The sequence below is a fragment of the Danio rerio genome, chromosome 24, assembly GCF_052040795.2.
Source record: "Danio rerio strain M-AB ecotype USA chromosome 24, GRCz13ab, whole genome shotgun sequence".
In the NCBI taxonomy this organism is placed as follows: domain Eukaryota; kingdom Metazoa; phylum Chordata; class Actinopteri; order Cypriniformes; family Danionidae; genus Danio; species Danio rerio.
In genome coordinates, this window is record NC_141044.1 from 11,803,257 (window position 1) to 11,824,847 (window position 21,591).

A 21,591-nucleotide genomic window follows, 5' to 3' on the forward strand; every position below is an offset into this window, starting at 1 on the left:
ACTCACTTTAAGTAACTAATTACTTTTAACAGTGTAAATGGAGTAGGTTTACACCACTCATATAGATTAGTTTTTTTTTAACTAATAATAAAAAAAAAAAAACTTAAAAAATGGTTTGTAGCAATCGGTTTCCTCAAACGGTTTAAGTTGCCTTAACTTGTTGGGTTTTACAGTACTCAGTTGGTTTGAGTTCTCTTCATTTATTGGGTTTTACTGTGCTTAAATTGTTTCGTTTACTCAAATGGATTAAATTCACAGTACTCATTTGGATTAGTTTTTGAACTTAAATGGTTTGTTGCCATCATCTTCCTCAAATGGTTTAGATTAGCTTAACTTTGTGGGTTTTACAGTGCAGTTGAATTCATCTTACAGTTGTGTTCGTCTGTTTATATGCTCTTACTGGAGTTTTCAAGGCGGTCAACACTCTTCCATCCAGGAAGTGATAATGCTCTGGACTCCCTCCTGAGTGATGAGTAATTTTGTATGTCTGTCTCTACCTCAGTGCTCTTTGGAACCCCTGGGGCCATGCCCACCTCAGGGCCCTTTTCTGGAGAATCGTCACTCGAGTACGCTGATCTTGACCTCTAAACATACGCCAACCAAAGCACATGCAAAACAACTATCATTTTAAAGGGCTGGAAATATAAATATGAACAATTATGTTAATATATGAATATATTTTGTTATGTTTTTTAATCATTGCATTTATTACATATTATTTTCTTAATCCTCAAAGCGCTTTACAGAATCTTTAAAGAAATCATTACTTTAATTCAGCATGCAGGGACACATTAACCAAAAGTGACATTAAAAACATTTGTAATGTTAGACAACTAAACTCTTCAGTCAAATATAAGTGTGAACAATTATATAGTTCACAGAAACTCCAAAAATTTTTAGTTGTATGCACAAATTGCCTTTGGTTAAAACAACAACAACAGTTTAAAGTGTTTGGTGCTCAAACCTGTTCCTGGAGATCGACCTGCCTGCAAACTGCAAAGTTCAGCTCCAACCCTGATCAAACACACCTGAACCCATTAATTAGGACCTGACCAGCACTTGATAATTACAGGCAGGTGTGTTTGATATGGGTTGCAACTGAAATGTGCAGGAAGGTTGATCTCCAGAAACAGGGTTGGTCACGCCTGGTTTATAGCTATAGAAGCAAGCAGGTTGCAGAACATTAATCTCACCCACAGGGGGCGCTTAAGACTTACAATATGACTTGGTGATTCTTGATCACCTGATAAAAATCTTTGTACAAGAGCAATACTGAAAACACTAAAAAATCGTGTGATTAATGAATACCCTTTTATTGTGCATTTCAAATATTCTGCTATAGTATTGTCTTTATGTTTTGCTTTTTCTTGATTCCAGCATTGTTTTTGTATGGTGCCAAAGAAGGGATTGTGCATGCATTACAGATAAGGTAAGTAATGCTGAATAAGCACTGTAAAACTAATGGAAACACCATTTCACAGACGCTTGCATACTTCTTACCTTACTTATGTCAGTCTGGGCTACTGTGCCTGGCTGAGAGGTGGAGTGTGAATTCTGCGTTGCAAGTGGGTTTTGTGTTGAGGTAGGAGATGGTAGCTCACTTTTCTGATTCTGAGGCCATACAAACTCATACTCTTCTTGTATCTCCGGCCGCTTTCCCCTCTGAATAATCTACAACGAAAGACACATAAAAGAAGAGAAAAATCAGGTCTATCGAATGTGTAGTTAACTTAAAATTGACTGTAAGATAATTCTACTCATTTGAAAAGAGTTTTGAACTCAGTGCTAAAGGTAATGAGTTAATTAAATACCTCATTCCTTCAACTTAAATGGAGTAAATTCACAATACTCATATAGAATTAAAATTTTTTTTTTCAACTCAAATGGTTTGTTGCAATCAGTTCGAGTTGCCTTAACTTATTGGGTTTTACAGTACTCAGTTGGTTTGAGTTCTTGTCATTTATTGGGTTTTGCTGTGCTCACATTGCTTCATTTACTCAAATGGATTAAGTTCACAGTACTCATTAGAATTAGTTTATAAACTTAAATGGTTTGTTGCAATCGGTTTCCTCAAACGGTCCGAAGTACCACATAGTGCTGCTTGTGATTAGTATCTCAAACCATATTGTCGTGCACTGTATGCAAAAGGTTTACAGATGGATATTCAATGTTTTAGACCTTTTTTTATTTCAATTATTTTTGATAGAAATACGATTGTGACTAAATGAAGCTGACTTTAAGGAATGTGAGGTCAAAGCTCAGAAGTCATGAAGTACATACAAATAATTACATCACATATGTAATCATTGTACTTCAGTAATTCTAATTTAATACTAAGGATCCATGCTCATCAAGTGAGTCAAAGTTAAGTAGATGGGTTTTCTGATGTTAAATTTAATAAAAAAACAACTAAATACATTAGATTTTATTCTCAGCAAGTAAAGATTTTGGTTTCATTTAGTTGTGAAACTAATTTTATTTAGGTGTGAAAGTGCACAGAAGTTAGAAACTTTCTGCAGAGTCTATATTTACAGACCGGGGGGAATATTGCTTTGTGTTGCTTTTTAGTGATTGGTCCTGGCTTCTAATAGTTCCAGTGGAATGAACTTCAAATGATTCAGTATATTAAAATATTTTGGACAGTATTATGATCCCAACTTTATGGGAACAGTTTGTGGATGGCCTTTACCTACTCCATAAAACTACACACAATGTACAAAAGCATAAAGACAGATGAACATGGTGTGGAGGAGGTTCACTGGCCTGCAATCTGGCCTTTTAGTCAGTGCCTGACCTCACAGATGCGCTTTTAGAAGAATGGTCAAAACATTTCCATAAAAACAAACCTTGTGGAAAGCCTTCCCAGAAGAGTTGAAGCTGTTAAAGCTCAAAAGGCCAACTCAATATTAAACCATATGGCAGATGACACAATTCTACTGGATAGGCTCAGATATATTGGACTATCTGAGAGCTGTCTGGTCTGGTTCAGGAACTACTGTTCTGGTCGTCTACAATCAGTAAGGGTGGAGGGGCTTCTGTCAGATCCCCTGCTGTTTCAGAAAGGGTTCCCACAAGGTAGTATATTGGGGCCTACACTTTTTAATATTTATGTTAATGATATTGCTTCTGCTGCAGGTGATTCTTACATACATGTATATGCTGATGATACCATCATTTATACTTCCAGTTCTTCTCTGACTACAGCACTTTCTTCATTGCAAGCCAGTTTTTTTAAGTATCCAACACGCTTTTACCAATCTTCACTTAGTTTTAAATACTAACAAAACAAAATGTATGGTTTTTAATAGAAATTTACCACATGTTGAGTTTCCTCCTAAAATTTCCTCATTGGACGGTACTGAGATTGATTATGTTGATTGCTATAAATATCTTAATATCTATCTGGTTAGATGGGAAACTGGCGTTTGAAATTCACATAAACGAACTGCTCAAAAAGGTAAAGCCCGCATTGGTTTTCTTTACAGGAACAAATCTTCCTTTACTCACTCTTCAAAGCAGCATTTGGTTAAATTAACAGTTTTACCAATTCTGGATTATGGGGATTTAATTAACAGATCAGCTTTAAAAACTCTTCTTCACAAACTGGATGTTATTTACCATGCAGCAATTCATTTTGTTATTGGTGCACCATTTAATATTTATCACTGTCAACTGTATTCTTCACTGAATTGGCCTTCTCTTCAATCACGTCGTCAAATTCATTGGTTTCTGTTCATTTACAAAACTCTTATCAGAAAAACTCCACTATATTTACAGTCACTTTTTAACATTCAGGAAACATGTCGAAATCTGCGCTCTAGTAATTTCATTAATCTTTGGATACCCAAAGTTCGGACATCATTTGGTCGCTACTCTTTTCAGTTTTCTGCTGCTGATGCTTGGAATCATCTGCAGCAGACCTTAAAGCTCAGCACTTTCATTCCGCTGTCATCTTTTAACAATTCTATTCAGTCAATAGTTCAAGATCACTGTGCTTGTTGTTAGTTTTTTTTTTGTTGGTTTTATGTTATTATCTGCATTTGTGAAATTGTCATTGTATTGTGTCTTAATTGCTTAGTACTGCATCTGCTTTTCATGTTGCCTCTTGGCCAGGTTGCCATTGTAAATGAGAACTGGTTCTCAATTGACTTACCTGGTTAAATAAAGGTTATTAATTACATTGAGAATCTGTTTTCATGAAGCAGAATTGTGACATTGCTGTATTGCATTTCGGAATGGCTCTTACTTTTTGAACAATTGTTGTGGCAAGTTCCTCTATGAGCTCTTCCTTGTGTTCATGCAAATAACGAGCCTCGTTCTGTTTCTCCTGTCAGAGAGAGAGACAGAGAAAAGAAATAGAGAGGAAGAGGGGGAATACAAAATTAAATGATTAAACAAATTAGGGCTAAAATGCTAAAACTATTCTATTTGGTTCTGAATATGCTTTTGGTTAGTCTATACCATAATAAACATCTGATTTCTGGTTTTAATTGTGGCAAACAATATCTCAAATATCTGTTTGCTTTCCCCCACTAAACAGGCATACAGAAGAACTTGAACCTCTTGGACCATGATACACATGCCCTGACAATAACTGTTAATAAACTAAAATCATGAGTCTCCTAAATAGAACCAGAAACAAGATAATATAACTGTTCAATTATCAAGAGCTAAAAACAAAACTGGAAACTAAACTAGGAGTGAATGAATTGAAAGATAAATGCAGGCATAAGTACAGATTTAGGTTTCCGACAGTGAGCATATTTCATTGTGTTTTCAACAAATGAATTACTGGTAATAAAACAATGCTTAAATCATCACTTATTGCAAAAAGATAAAATTAACAACAGTCATACTTTCAAAAATAGTTTCATTTGGGGCTCTATTTTGACGGTCCATGTGCATAGTGCAAAGCGCAGGGCTTTCAGGGCGTGGCAGAATCCACTTTTGCTAATATAAGGAAGAAAAAATCCATTTTGCGCTGTGGCGCATGATCTAAAAGAGTTAAGTTTTTCGTATTTTCTTAATACGTTATAGGTGTGTTTTGAGAATAAACCAATCAGAGTCTCATCTCCCATTCCCTTTAAGAGCCAGTTGCGTCACGCCATAAGTGCATTTGATATTTACATGACGACTTTGTCAGTGGGAAAAACTGAGCATTTCACTAGCAAGAAAACAGTTAACCAGAGCATCTGCAGCTTGAGAATGAAAGATAAGGCATCTCATAATCTACTTTTACTTTCGCTCTCGTGGATAGAGAAACCATGTAAGCACACACATCAATTAGCCTATAAATAATTAATTTTGTTTGTTAAGCGCAAAGATTTGTGTCAAAACTATTTCTAAATTCAGTTCTAATTTCCAGCAAACTAATAAATAAACAATAATGACAAAGTGTGGTCAAAAACCTGAGTTATATCCAAATACACATGCTATGCCCCATATGGTCTGAAACCTGACAGGTGGGCAAATCTAAGCTTGTTTTAATTAAACAAATATGAATATGCATATAATAAATAATACTGCTAATAATGATAACATTATACAAAAGCAAATTGTTATGAATAAACTGAAAAAGCCTCCTGAGATGAAGAAGGCATGAAGGCAGTGGTTTTTAAATTCATGTAAGCTAGAAAATAATATGTTTTGTAATATTTTAATCTTTTATATTTATATACATATACATCCCTTATCCTATATAAATCCCTTAATATTTAAATTATTTTTCATTTGTAAAGATATTTGCTCATTGCTCTTCATCTTGTGTGTATTAAGCAGTGTGTGAGCGAGGCGCACAACTAACGTGCTCTGCTTTGGACAATAGACCAGCTTTGTTTTGGTCTATTGAAAAATCTATTATAGTTTCTCAAAATAGCAACGCGCCAACAGTGTGCCTCAGAACGCCTTCCTTTTTAGACCAGAACGCCTATGAGCGCACTTATGAACACAAATGCATTTGCTATTTAAACAATGTGCCGCAAAACGTCAAAACGATTCTTGCGCCAAGCTGAAACTAGTAAAAACTATTGCGTTACGCCTTGCGCCACATTGCACCGGGTGTATAGGGCACTTGATGTGTCCATTTTTCAAAATTGCTAACTGGACTTCAGGAATAGAGTAAACGAAACTCCATTAACTAGCCAAGACACATTAACAAGAGAGACACACCAATCGGAAGAGTTCCAGAAGGTAAATGTATTTTTTATTGATTAATACAAAATAATGTTTTAATTTTTTTGTGAGTGCTTGGTCATTCCTATAGGTGGTCAATTACAACAATTGTATGGTTGCAGGGTTTTTAATGCAATGAAAGAAAAAAAAAACATGAAAATACCATAAAGAGGTTCCCAACTTAAAACAAAACTGAAAAAGATCTGCACTTACATAATTAACACACTACACCACTGTTCTGAGACGACCAATACTGTATATTTTTATAGTACTACTTTTACATTACTACTTTTTTAGCTTTTTATAGCTTTTTTTTAACTACACTGTAAAAAATCATATGATCAATTAGTTCTGACAGCATATATTTTAGGTCATTGTAACTTAATGAACTATGTTAATAACTATGCAGTTCTAACTTAATTTTATAAGTTACGTAAGCTGTTTCTTGTCAGTTTAATATAATATACGTTCAATGTACTATTAAAGTTAATTAGATTCAGCTAAAAATTAAGGCAACCAGGATTTTTTTTTACAGGCAATGTGCAGACTGCTAAACAGCACAGTATGTGGTCGTCTGCCACAAGATGATGAATATAATTTAATCTTTCTTTAATTCTTTTTGTTAAAAAAGCATATATTTTAATGTCTTTATGAATTACCACTTATTGAACAAAATGCATACTGTTTTTTATTATATGCAACAGCCCTGCAAATGCTTCGGCAATAAGATAGATGCTCCAAACTGAGAGAAGGATGAAAACATCTGAACTACAAAATATAGTGATATTGTATGGAGCCTTATATTGTCCAGAAGAATAAATGGATGGATGTCAGATCAATGATTGAATACTTGGCTGTAGAGCTGGACGAAAGATAAATTGGTGGTTGGATGAATAATAAATAAAGAATAATGTGTTACCAGACTGTCTTTGTAGTTCTCCGCTTTAGCAATAGCTTCCTCTATCGCCTCCTCTGCCACACGGAGAGCAACCGTGAGTGTGTCTGCCATGCTGTGACCTGTATTTTGAATGGATTCACATATATTAACAATTACTCATTATTTGTTTATCACTGTTTGTTTCCTCTCTCTCTCTCTCTGTGTGTGTGTGTTTGTTTGTGTGCATGATGAGTGTTAAACTTAACAGTAATTCATAGACTGTTGGAGTGCTGTAGAGTACAGTAATTGACCGATGCAATACAATACAATAGTTAAGCACCTTTGATTCTCATGCCAGCAGGTAAAATAATACAACACAGTAAATACAGTATATACAGATTCCACTGTGTGTGTGTCTGTTTGTTTACCTTGTATTCATCACATTGTGTGTCAACAAGTAGCAATACCTGTGACTTTGTACCTTGTGGGCACATTTATATGATCCCCAATAGAAAAATGACTCAGAAATCACACAGAATGAAGAACTTTGAAAATGTAAAGCAGCAAAATGCCCTCTCTGAGGTTTGGGTTTAGAGCAGTGGTTCTCAAACTGTGGTACGTGTACCACTAGTGGTACACAGGCTTCCTTCTAGTGGTACACGGAGGAATGAAATATGCTTAGTACATGCTATACACATTTCAAAATTTATCAAAAATGATGTATATAATCTGCCATATATGACATATAGCCTATATATCCGAGGTAATCTGCAACGTTTTTTAACTTTGCAGAGTTGTAGCTGCTTTACTGGGCCTACTACACAGCAAAATATGGGGACCCAAAACAACTCTATGGGTGTTAATTTCAACACTTTGAAAGTGTCTCATGGGGTCCACTCAAAACAGAGTTAAATCAACACTTTCAAAAGGGTTGGGACATTGACACCGAAGTAAGGGTTGATTTTAACTCTGGGCAGAGTTAAAAAATGTAACTATATTTAACACCGCCTGGTGTAATATATTGTTATTTTATTCAACTCTCTTGAGTGTAAATATGGTAAAAAGGTCAAATAGACTGTAAATTACAAAAGAAAAAACATTTTATTTGAAAACATTCACCACTTCAACAATTCATTCAGTTTTTAAAATGCAACAATGTCAAATATGCTTTAAATGTTTTATTAGTACAGACAGTATCAACAAAATATGTATGACCAGTGCTCAAAAAGGCTGTTTCAGTCCTTTGGTCCAAACTTGATGTTTCATCAGAGCCATTTGAAAGTTCAATGTAGCGTCACTCATAGTTTTCTTCTGAACTCACAGTTTTCTTGTGAAATTACATTTTAAACAACTTGGCGTGCAAATCTTTCACTTCTGGTGTTTCCTTGGTCCTCCATATCAAACACGGCAGTTTAAATGAAGGTATAAATGCTGTAAACTTGTGTGAAAACAAACTGGAGCTAGGAAATCTCATCAAGCATGTCCTGTGAATGAAGTGCTTCCCAGCCACAGGATGACCTTTTTATCCATGACGATGTAGCAGCTGCTGATCGCTCATCTGGTGGTTCCTGATGCACGGATATAGGGTGATGCTCATCTAAGAACTCTTCAAGACTCCAGCATGACTAAGAAAAATGTTTGAAAACAAATTGCAATCAAATTCTATGATATATTTAAAAGAACATTTAAAGTAAATAAAACATTCAAGAAATCTAAACTCACTTTTTGAAAATCTTCATGATGATCCACAACTTGACTCTCCCAGCTGGTTGAGGTGACAGGATATGGAAAAGTAGAAAAAACACATACAGTACATCACTGTTGGATCTCCAAAAACAATTAGGTTAACCACTATGACTAGAACTGGAAAAACAGGCAGCTGTCTGTCCAGAATCCTGAATTTAACACAACACTTGGAGCAAAATTTAGAGGAGCTTAAAATCTTTTATATCATTTAGTGATGCTGACTTCCCCAAAATATTGGCCACAGTGTAAAAAATATTCATAAACTTCATAAACAACAGTTTTCTGTAAGCGTGTGCGTGCGTGCGTGTTTCTTTACCAGATTCAACTTGTTAGGCCCTTTCAGGTCCAGTATTGACGCCACCTTTACTGGAGTCTAGCAGATGTTTCAGGTCCAAATATAATCTAAAATATTAGGATAAGCAGAAGAGGAAAAGTGCAAAGTAAAGAGCAAAACATTATTTAAATAACAGTTCACCCACATTACAAAACTTATCACCTTCATGTCATTTGTTATTCTCTAATGCTCTAATACCCTCTTAGCTTATTGTGAAACAAATACAGAACTTTCTCAAACATACCTTCATTATTATCACCACATATGACCAAGAAGGTGTGCTTGGTCATTTCACCAACTCTGGAAATACACCATCCGTCTCTAATCAGCCACCGTCACAGGGTCTTGTGTTATTGTACAGAGAACTGTGGCTGTTAAAAAAACAACAAAAAATTAGTATCAAACACATATGCATAACCTTCAGATAAAAAGGAAAGATGAACATCACAAAGTATGCCTCACACTTTTTCAGATATCTTTTGATCCAGATGTTGATTATTGATAATAAATCTACAAATCAAACCTGTATCATCATTAGGCTGCTCAAATATGAATCAGTTGATTAATTTTACAGACAGGTGGCTGTTTACAACGCACTAAATTGTCTTTAATAAAAAGGAAATGTTGTGTACAGTACATGCTAAGTTTAGCCTATAGTTTTAAGCACAATATCATGCGGGAGAAAAAGCTTGACTAAGATGTTCCTGACTACATAAATAGCCTAACTTACTAACGTCAGACATCCCGAGTTGGGAAAAGTAATTTTCGGGGGATACAGAGTTGATTTGCGGGAGGTAGCGGGAGAGATGATAACCTGAAGAGCAATGGGATGAGTTGCGCGCGACGTACCTGAAGAGCTGGGAGGGATGCGGTGGAGAGGGGTGTGCAAAGTGTTTAATGACCGGGCGGGAGACGCGCGATTTCCAGGAGATTATCATTCATTTGCGGGCATCTACTTGGGCATCTGGGAGTCTCTGTGCATTTGCGGGATAACGTTAACGTTAGTCCCGCAACTTCCGGGAGACTTCTGTAACCTTAAATGTCTGAGAAAGTGCAAACGCGGTCATTTAAAGACATTAATGTTAACATTCCGACTTTAATGGTTGTCAACGCCTAATATAATTCAAGCGTACGTTATCGCGCGAGTCTATGAACTAACGGTATATGGACGGCCACGAATGAACCAGTTTAAAAGGCCCGCGGTGTTTAAAATAATCTAATTAACGTACACGAATAACAAACAATCATATGTTTTAGTCAGGAAGCCTTTTACAAGTAAGCATATGTTCATTTACTCACCAGATATGTTTTAGAAACTCTCCAGAGCGTATGGAAACCGTCCTGTGTTGCCGTTAGCATCCGGGCAGAGTAGGCTAGGCTGCTCCCGGGATTCCCTCGCTAGTTTGCTTCGAATTAAAGGAGAAGTGTCGATTTTATTTTACAGATGGGTAACAACGCACACAATGGCATTAAGCGTGACAGAAATTTGTTGAACATGTACATTTGATGTTTTTATGCACTATGTATGCGTGAGCATATATAAAAACATTCTTGAAAAGTAGTGAATAGTAATGCAGTTAAGCTAGATACACAAACGACCATGAATGAACCGCAGAAGATTAAAATTGTCACTCCATTCTAAAGTTATTAACTTAACAATATGTTTACAACTGTATTTCCTTAAAGAAAGTCAGTAAAATACCAACATTTAGGTAGTTTGACTCACCAGTTGCTGTTCTAAACCTCAGATGGAAAATGGCGTCTGGAAATTTCTTCAGTGACTGGGGCTGCATGAATTCCCGGATGTTGGAAATAACACCATCAAGTGTTGAAAAGATAACTCCTTGATTTCGCACTGAATAAAATCAATTCTAACTCTTATTATATTCATTTATCAAAATCTAACTCTTTAACGTCAACACTTTACTCTGAAATGCTTCAACACCGAGAATTTAACTCAGATGAATTTGCTGTGTATGCTACTGTATTTCAATACTGCTAATTTTGGTGGTACTTGGAGAGACAGTTTTTTTTCTGAGGTGGTACTTGATGAAAAAAATTTGAGAACCACTGGTTTAGAGGAAAGGAATATAATACAGTACAGTTTGTACAGTATAAAAATCATTTCGTCTATGATAAGTCCCCATAAATATAGCTGCATGCACTCTTAAAAATGATGTGTTAAAAATTTACTCAAAATATGTGTTAAACAGTTCGTAACACATTTTGTGTTACTGCAGACACATTGTGTGTTAATATTGTGCTTAAGTGTTTACACAATGACTGTGTTAAACACATTTAAACAGTATGTTGGAATAAAATACATTTTTGTCTGGAGTCAAATGGCACTGTGCTATGTGTTTATGTAGTTTATTTATCATAATGGTAATATAAAATAAGCATTTGTGAAAATGTGGCTGAAAATTCTGTATTTCGGGATTTATGCTGTGTATTTGTGCACGCGCATGCGCAGTGACGTTCTTTTTCAACCGTCGCTCTCCGGGAGCTCTGTCGGATAATGCACCTCTCTGCCTCAGGTGAGTGAAATTAATTAAAATTCGGCTACGATAGTAAATATTTCTTTCACTCTTTGTGAGAATGTTTTGTGTTAGTTGTCCAGGAAGTTATTTTTGTTACTTTTATTATGTCTCCATGTTTCATACTCCAAATACACGGGTGACTTGGCAACTCGGTCATGTACCATTAACTTTAGCCGCCTAAGCTAACGCATCTGGCGCGTCTTTTGCAAAGCTGCGTTGGCACTCGGCAGAATTGTTAATAATAAGTTACATATTTAAGGTGAAAGACTGACCCTAAATATGTATTGCATTTTGGTATGAGAGTTGCCGTCACTTTAAAATCTCCGGCTTCGCGTCACTTTAAAGCCTCCGCATCACTGACACTGGAGGTAAATTAACGATACCGGACACAATTTATACATTAACGTTTTAATCACAATGTTATTTGATATAAAACATAAGATGCCGCTTTGCGGCAGGAATTTGAACAAGAATGCCTTTCCATAACATTAGTTTGGCGCTTTGTACAGACACCAAATGGCGCCGCTGTGTGAGCAAATTCATAAACAATATCTAACGTTAAAATATGAAGATCTTTATTATGGTGGCTTGAAAAGCCAACATACTGTTATCTCACGTAAACTTATTATTCTTCTTCTTCTTCTTCTTCTTCTTCTTCTTATTCTTCTGAGACTAATTTTAAAGTGTATCTCCTCCTAAACTTTTCAAGCTTCATACTTCAAACTTTCGTCAAACCTTCAAACTGGTCTGACTCGGGTTGCTATATCTTTTCCGACTGATCCGACTTTCGGTTTTCCGAAAAACGACCCGGAAAATTCCCAAAATTCCCATTGACTTAACATTGGGTCAAACTTTGTGACCTTATAACTCTGCATCAGACTGTCCTACAGACTTCTAACTGGGCTCATTTAACTCAGTCTAGCCAGCAGCCAATAACTGATGACCTTTAAACTTACTAGCCACTCCCTAGCAACCACTTTTGGCACCCTAGCAACTGTCCCATAGACTTCCATTGTAAAAGACTGCCATTGACTTAACATTGGGTCAACCTTTGTGAGCTCATAACTCTGCATCAGACTGTCCTACAGACTAGAGTCAGGCCCCATTCAACTCAGTCTAGTCAGCAGCCAATCACTGATGACCTTTAGACTTACTAGCCACTCCCTAGCAACCACTTATGGCACCCTAGCAACTGTCCCGTAGACTTCCATTCGAAAGACTCTCATTGACTTAACATGGGATCAAACTTTGTGAGCTCATAACTCTGCATCAGACTGTCACACAGACTAATGGCTGAGCTCATTTAACTCAGTCTAGCCAGCAGCCAATCACTGATGGCCTTTTAACTTTCTAGCCACACCCCTAACTACCACATACTGCACCCTAGCAACTGTCCTATAGAATGTAATTAGCTGTGCTATAAAAAATGCTTATAATTCTAACATGCTAATGACATGCCAATCATGCTAGCAACATGCTACTCATATGCTAATCATGCTAATGACATGCTAACTCATACTGGAAACATGCTAATGACATGCTAATTTGTACTAGAATCATGCTAGTAACATGCTAATTCAAACTAGACTCATGTTAATAACTGGCCTACATGCATATCTTTGCATAGCAGTGTCCTATTGACTTGGGGGATGGCTCATCTGACTCAGACAACCAATGAGCATCTCAATATGATAATGAAGCTCACAAGCCCCGCCCCCAAATTGATTCCATAGACTTCCATTAAAATAGGCCAAGATGCATATCTTTGCATAGCAGTGTCATAGAGACATGGGGGTTGGTTCATTCGACTAAGACAACCAACCACATTCAAGTTCACTCTGTAACCTCGCCCATAGCAACAAAACAGAGTACCCTAGCAACCATTCATCAACAGCTATATCTCAGCATCAGAACATCGTAGAGACTTGGAGATTGGCTCGTTTGACTCATGCTAGCAAACGGAACTTCCTATATGCTACACATGCTAGCAGTGACTAGCTACATGCTAATATTGACTAGCCCAGTACTGTAACTTGCTAGAAATGCTTACTAAGTATAAATGTTTTATCAATCATGTATGTGAGGCTTGCCTAGTAACCAACCAGGGTACCCTAGCAACTGCCTAGCAACCACCCAAATTACCCTAGCAACCGCCTAGCAACCACCTAGCAACGGCCTAGTAATGCCTTAGTAAGGGCCTAGCGACCACTCAGGACACCCTAGCAACCGCCTAGCAACGCCTTAGCAACCACTCAGAATACCTTAGCAACCACCTAGCAACACCTTAGCAACCACCTAGCAACCACTTGGGACACCTTAGCAACCGCCTAGCAACACCTTAGCAACCACCTAGCAACCACTCAGAACACCCTAGCAACTGCCTAGCAACGCCTTAGCAACCACCTAGCAACCACTCAGGACACCCTAGCAACCACCTAGCAACACCTTAGCAACCACCTAGCAACCACTCAAGACACCCTAGCAACCACCTAGCAACGCCTTAGTAACCACTCAGAACACCCTAGCAACCATCTAGCAACCACTTAGGACACCTTAGCAACCACCTAGCAACACCTTAGCAACCACCTAGCAACCACTCAGAACACCCTAGCAACCGCCTAGCAACACCTTAGCAACTACCTAGCAACCACTTAGGACACCCTAGCAACCGCCTAGCAACACCTTAGCAACCACCTAGCAACCACTTAGGACACCCTAGCAACCGCCTAGCAACACCTTAGCAACCACCTAGCAACACCTTAGCAACCACCTAGCAACCACTCAGGACACCTTAGCAACCACCTAGCAACACCTTAGCAACCACCTAGCAACCACTCAGAACACCCTAGCAACCGCCTAGCAACACCTTAGCAACCACTCAGGACACCCTAGCAACCACCTAGCAACACCTTAGCAACCACCTAGCAACCACTCAGGACACCCTAGCAACCACCTAGCAACGCCTTAGCAACCACTCAGAATACCCTAGCAACCACCTAGCAACCACTTAGGACACCTTAGCAACCATCTAGCAACACCTTAGCAACCACTCAGAACACCCTAGCAACCGCCTAGCAACACCTTAGCAACCACCTAGCAACCACTCAGAATACCCTAGCGACCACCTTGCAACACCTTAGTAACCACTTAGCAACTAGTCAGAACACCTTAGCAACTGCCTAGCACCACCTTAGCAACCACTTAGCAACCACTCAAAACACCCTAGCAACCGTCTAGCAACACCCTAGCAACCACCTAGCAACTAGTCAGACCACCTTAGCAACTGCCTTGCACCACCTTAGCAACCACCTAGCAACCACTTAAAACACCCTAGCAACCACCTAGTAAAATGCTAATTCATGCTAGAATCATGCTAACAACATGCTAATTCATGCTAGAATCATGCTAGTAACATGCTAATTTATGCTAGATTTATGCTAACAACATGCTAATTCATGCTAGAATCATGCTAGTAACATGCTAATTCATGCTAGAATCATGCTAACAACATGCTAATTCATGTAAGAATCATGCTACTAACATGCTAATTCATGCTAGAATTATCCTAGTAGCATGCTAATTCATGCTAGAATCATGCTAGTAACATGCTAATTCAACCACTTCAAACTTTCAGATTCGGCTTTTCAAGCCACCATAAAGTTTGTCCTCAAACTTTAATATCTAGTTGTAATCAACATTGCGCGCCATTTTGTGCTAACCGACTAGTCATATACTATTTAAAATGTGCTTTTTATTGTCATACTCATTGTTACATGTGTTTGTTTTCTCATTGTGCTTGTATATACATGGATTTCTCTCTCTTTTACTTAGATGATGGAAGTCGAGGAGCAAATTACAGTCACTTTAACAGTTTTACACCGAGTTCTTGCAACTGTCTTCATAGACGAAAAGGAAATATGGAGAAAACTATTCACAGTTGGCAGTGTTGGAGATCTGATAGCCTCAGTCAAACCTGAACTGTCTCAACAACTATCTCTTGATCGAATATTGAAATTTGACACAGATTTTCAAGAGTTCATTGACACTGATGTAAATGCAGGAGTACAGGAGCTTGACAAATTTCAAATGTATTATATTGCAAGCAACACCCCGGACTCATTAGAAAGAAGTGTGCACTTATTACAGGTAAAACATTAATATCTTTCTCCCTTTATATTACTATAGATAAAAGTGAACATTTCAATAAATAAAATGTTTTTGGCATTTCTAGTGTCCTTTAACAGATTCAATTCAGACTGGCACCACAACTAGTTTGCTGACGCTGCTTGAAGAAAAAGCCCCTACAATCCTGAGAGAACATGAAGAGACTAAGACGCTGTCGATTTCCTCAAGAAAGATTCTTGTTAAAGTTGCTGTCAGTGACCTTGTAGAGAAACATGGATTGTGAGTATGGTTTGTTTATTCCACGTAAGGTGTATTTCTTTGCAAATTCATTAAATTACATTTATTTAAATAAGTTATATATTAAAATAAATTCTACATTTAAAAAAATGTTTTAAATAAATAAATTTAACAATCAGTTTATCCCAATCAATTCTAAAGTACCACTGTTTAGTCAGTTTTTTATGTTTGTGAAGGAGCAATTTGTGCAACTGTATTTTTATTTTTAATTTTTTACTTTTTTTAGCTATCCATCTGGTACAGAAAAGCTGGCTCTAGCAAAAGAGATTGTGTCATTGTTCCCCTCGTTAAGGATTCAGGTGCCCTTTGGGGAAAATGAGGGACATGTAAGAATGTTTTTTACAATATAAACTGAATTGTTTAGGAATGTGTATGCAAGTTGCTCATGTATACTTGACTTTAACTAGTTCTGTTTTTGCATTACCAACATCAGGAGCATTTTTTTGATGGGCCATCACACAGTGGATTTATTGAAATGAGATTACGTAACATCAGACGGAAGCTTCAACAGAGCCAGCGGGTGTACAGTTTGAAACGTCGTCATTGTACACCGCAACCTTCTTTACCAAGTCCAGATGAAACTGTACCAAGTGAGTGGTTGACTCTGATAAAGAGGATGCGACCATCACCAGAGAATTCATCATCAATAAAGACTGCAATCAATCAAACCTTCAGTTACCGAAGGAGATGGATAACAACAAAATCCCCAACTGTTGCTGAAATCTTCAAGGAATATCCTAGATTTCTTGACATGCCAGCTTTGGTAATAGACATGCTTAACTAAGACAGAACTTTACACAAACATTTTTCATAATTGTAATATTAATATTTCTTTGTTTCTGATTTTCTTTCTTTCTTTCTTTGAAGATGGACATTGAATTTTCCAAGCTCACCGATGGGAAAGAAGACTTGTTTATCCGGAAATGGGAAGGGACGATAATTCCAAGACTCAAGGAAATAGCATCCTTGGAGAAGAAAAATGACATCAGACACTTACTGGAGAAGGCTGAGAATCAGCATGATGGTATGAGTTTCAGCCAAAATGTCTGTTGCATGTGCATACTTTTCTAAACATAGTTTAAATGAGAAAATTTTATGTGAATATTGATATTCTATTCAAGATAAAATATTAATTCCAAAAAAATTTTAAATTCTTTTTTTGCATGTGACCTGTATCTTCACTTCAAGATGAACTGTGTTACACTATGTTGAAGATCCTTATTCATCTTCTTCCACCCACTGCATCTGGGAGAAGTGTTGCTGGGAGTAAATGCTGTGTGACTTCTGCTGTGTCCTACCTGTTGGAGCAAGTGCCGGTATAGTTTTTATTGTGTTAGCTTGTGATAAATAAAATTGTTTTTAATGGAGCAACATTTTCTAATGCTTTTCATTGTTTCATTTTTGAAGGCTGGTACCAACGTTACATCTTTGCTCGCTGAATCCATGAATGGGACCCTGAAGTCAGCTCAGCCGCAGTTGGTTTCCATCGGTTCTCTAGGACATGGATCCCAGTACGTAATTGTGGCAAAGAATGACTCTTTTGCTCTTCCACTTGATGTTGAAAGCCTGACCTGTGCTGTAGACAGACTTTTCAAATTCTACTGGCTGTGCAACCTTCAGTATCCATGCCAACTGTCTTCTGTTTTTTCTTTTTTTGAGTATATATATGACCTGTCTTTGTCCCAGTCATCTTGCAAACGATCAAAGGTCATGGAATTGATTGCTAAGGTGCAGTCTCGTACCTAATTGAAATAAGCATGTACACCTGTCCAAAGTGTCTTCAAAATGATTTTGTTGAAACAAAGGGGTTAATTTGGCATTTAAGGGAAGTGCATGCACTCTCTGATAGTTACAACCTAACTTTAATTTGTAGTCAAAATGGTTGCCCAAGAACTTATCATAATTTCAATTCCTTTTTAAAACATCTGAACAGAGATCATTTTAAAACGAATTCATGCCCTTCTGAAGAGTCAGGACATACAAAGAACTTAGATTTATCCTATCAAATTGATGAAAGCAGAATAAATAATTTTGAGGATAATGTCCAAATGTCTAAAACAGAGCTAGTTCCTCAGAGCAGTTTAAACCTAAAAGACTGTGCTGCAGCTTTTGCTGCCAGCATGTATGCCTCTTCTAATGTAACTTATACTGATGTTCAAAAAAGTATAACCTGCACAAAAGAAGTTATTGATCGTACCTTAGGTCATTTGCAAGAAAAGACTAATACTTTACTTAAGAACTTGGCAGTTCCGCTAGATAGTGCTGAAGTTCAAACACTTATGAAGGATTTTGACAATGCTAGAAACATGTTTGGTGACATAGATACTACATTTAAACTAACTAAGTACTTTTCTGACAACTTTTCCTTTGAGAAACCAACAGAAGTGTTTCTTGGTCACAGATTAGATTGTCTTAGAAAGAATGGGGGGAAAAGCCAGGTGCTTGTGCCTGTCACATGTCAGTACATCTCAATAATTAACACAATTAAATTTTTATTTAGTTGTGACAAAATGCAGAATATGTATATGCAGTCTTGCGGTGAACGAGATACAATGCATGATTATTGTGATGGTGCTCAATATTCTAAACATCCTCTTTACCGAAACCATCCAAATGCATTACAAATTCAGTTATACTTCGATGATTTGGAAACAACTAATCCTCTTGGATCTAAAACAAAGATTCATAAAATGGGGGCTGTTTACTTTGCTTTACGAAATGTGCCGTCAGAAAAAAATTCTGTACTTTCCAATATCCATTTATGTCTCTTATTTAATTCTATTGATAAAGACATTTATGGTTTTGACAAAATTTTGGAACCTCTTATAACAGACTTAAAAGAAATTGAGCAGAATGGTATAGAGGTCAAACTACACGATAAACATCAATTACTTTTTGGAACAGTCTGTTTGCTGACAGCGGACAATCTTGCCTGTCACTCACTCTGTGGCTATGTGGAAAGTTTCTCTGCAAACCGATTTTGTCAATTTTGTCTAATTGACAAATCAAGTTCCCAGATTATTTTTGATGAAAATAATACAGAGAGACGTACAAGGGAAAACTATGCATACCATGTACAACTCAATGATGCAAGTGCAACCGGTGTCAAACATAACTCATGCCTAAACAACCTACAGTATTTTCATGTCACTGAGAATATTGGTGTAGACATTATGCATGATGTGTTGGAAGGAGTCGGACCTCTTGAGGTCAAATTGATGCTGCGGCATTTCATTTATGAAGAGAAATGTTTTTCTCTGGAACTTTTAAATGAAAGAATAGCAGCTTTTGACTATGGCTATGGAAATCAAAAAAATAAACCTAGTGTTATTGTCAATCTGAGGACATCTGAAAATGCTATTAAGCAGACTGCATCACAGATGTGGTGTTTACTACTAGTCTTGCCTTTTCTGTTAGGTGATTTAATTGACACACAGAGCCCACACTGGCACCTTTTCCTAATGTTGAGGGAAATTTGTGACATAATTTTTGCACCTGTTGTGTCAAAAGGGCTTGCTGTCCATCTTAAGCAGCTAATAATTGATCACCATACACAGTTCAAGATTCTTTATCCTGAAAGGAATCTAATTCCTAAACATCACTACATGACACACTACCCGAGTATTATGACTTTATTTGGACCGCTTTCAAAGTTGTGGTGTATGAGGTTCGAAGCCAAACATCACCCTCTTAAGCGACATGCCCAAGTTGTTTGCAACTTTCGTAATATTTCAAAAACACTGGCTCATAAACACCAGATTCAGCAAATGCACCAATGGAAATTAAGCTCGAAACACAATTCTGAGATGATTGTACCAAATGCTTTCCCAGTTGTAATTGCATCTTTGTATAAGGGTGACAAATTGCTTGACAAGCTTAAGACAGATACACATTTTGAGACTCTTACTTACACCAGTTCAATTCATGTGAGTAATAATATCAGTTTTTTGGGGACAACATACCAGACAGGATCTGTTCTGACTTTAAAAGCAGATGAAAGGGGAGAACCATTATTTGGTGAAGTTATACACATTATTCCCCAAAGTGAAAGAGAATGCGCACTTATGTTTCTGAGAGTTTTAAGAGTTAAGTATTTTGATGAACATCTTTTTTCCTTCAGTGTCATCAGAACAAATGATTTTGACATGGCTTTGCTGCCTGGGGACTTAATAGATTACAGACCTCTAGACATTGTGACATTTTGCGATCAGCAGTATGTAACTCCTAAATACAAAATTTTGTTTTAAACATGTTAGTGGTTGAAACTTTGGTAACACTTTATAATAACTACACTATAAATCATTTATTAAGAATTAGCAAATAGTGAATTTATTCATTTAAGCATTAACTCTACATTATAAGACATTAGTAAGCGGTTCATAAATACAATTACAAATGCTGTATTCTTGACTTATAAGTACATTTATAATGCGCTTAACAATTGTACTTTTATACTTTGCTTCTGACTAATTTTTCACTACTAAATTAAGGACTGCATTATTTACAAACCATTTGTATTTGAAAGTTTGAATTATGAAACTACAATCATTAAGCACATTATAAATGCGCTTATAAGTCAAAAATTCAGCCTTTTGTGGCTGTGTTTATGAACCGCTTACTAATGTCTTATAATGTCGAGTTAATGCTAAACTAATAGTGAATTAACTATTTGCTAATGCTCAATAAATGATTTATAGTGTCGTTACTATAAAGGGTTACCTAAATGTTTAAGTGTTTTGACTAGATTTGACAATGATTTATTTTGTTAAGACAAGCATCTTACATGTAGGTGAATGCATAAACGTTGTGCTATGGTTACTTATTTCTTTCACTAGAGAATTTTAAAAAATGTATATGTTGGGAACTGTTTCATACATGTTTGACAGTTTATATGGCGTGCGTAACAGATACAAGTTCAATTTAATGAATGCTTTTATAAAGTGAGTTTTTATGTTATACAATGAATTGTTTGTACAATGAAATGCTGTAAAACATTTAAATGCATTATTTTCATGTTAAAAAGGAAAAAATAAACAGTATGTGAACAGTGTTTAATGTTTCCTGTGAGATTTTGTATATTAATTTATAATATATTTTACATTCAAAATTATAAAAACTGAATAGTAACACACAGTTGTGTTAAATACATACAAAAACAACACATCTGTGTGTCAACTTATGCTGCACATTAATGTGTTACATTAAATGACACATTTTGTGTGTTAAACTTAACTCAACATGTGTTGTCCCTGAGCACACTCAGGACATGTGTTGAAAATAACACATGTTGTGTTGTTTTCAACACATTCGTTTTTAGAGTGTGTGTGTGTGTGTAAAAGTGTGTCTTCTGTGAAGAAAGAACTTCCATTAAGTTAATCAAGTAGGACATGTTTAAATAAAGATGCCTGTTGGGCTTAATGTGAATTCCACGCGCAGTGAAAGGCACATTAACCGTTTCTATTCAGAATGTAGATGCGTTAAGCAGTTTATAGTTAAAGACT

The 21,591-nt window shown here is 36.6% G+C and overlaps 2 protein-coding genes across 6 annotated transcripts in view; one reads left to right on the forward strand and one right to left on the reverse strand.

Annotated features, from left to right (window-relative positions):
• myripb (myosin VIIA and Rab interacting protein b) overlaps positions 1-21,591 on the reverse strand; it is a 239,441-nt gene that overhangs the window by 36,422 nt on the left and 181,428 nt on the right. For all 4 annotated transcript variants that reach the window (XM_087308808.1, XM_087308811.1, XM_087308810.1 and 1 more), the window contains 4 exon segments: positions 7,091-7,188; positions 4,247-4,327; positions 1,501-1,671; positions 401-584 (listed from right to left, as the gene is read on the reverse strand). In XM_087308808.1, the coding sequence (XP_087164934.1) occupies positions 401-584; positions 1,501-1,671; positions 4,247-4,327; positions 7,091-7,188 (534 nt within the window).
• LOC147837975 (uncharacterized) lies at positions 11,609-21,140 on the forward strand. 2 transcript variants are annotated; one of them, XM_087309329.1, is made up of 8 exons: positions 11,609-11,665; positions 15,500-15,814; positions 15,900-16,072; positions 16,317-16,416; positions 16,524-16,853; positions 16,958-17,114; positions 17,279-17,406; positions 17,498-21,140. In XM_087309329.1, exons 2-8 carry the CDS (start codon positions 15,500-15,502, stop codon positions 17,834-17,836), a joined length of 1,542 nt encoding a protein of 513 aa, XP_087165455.1. In that variant the 5' UTR covers positions 11,609-11,665; the 3' UTR covers positions 17,837-21,140. The 2 variants fall into 2 exon arrangements, with proteins under 2 accessions (XP_087165455.1, XP_087165456.1); XM_087309330.2 differs by lacking the exon at positions 11,609-11,665 and adding an exon at positions 11,803-12,251 and having other exon boundaries at positions 15,354-15,814.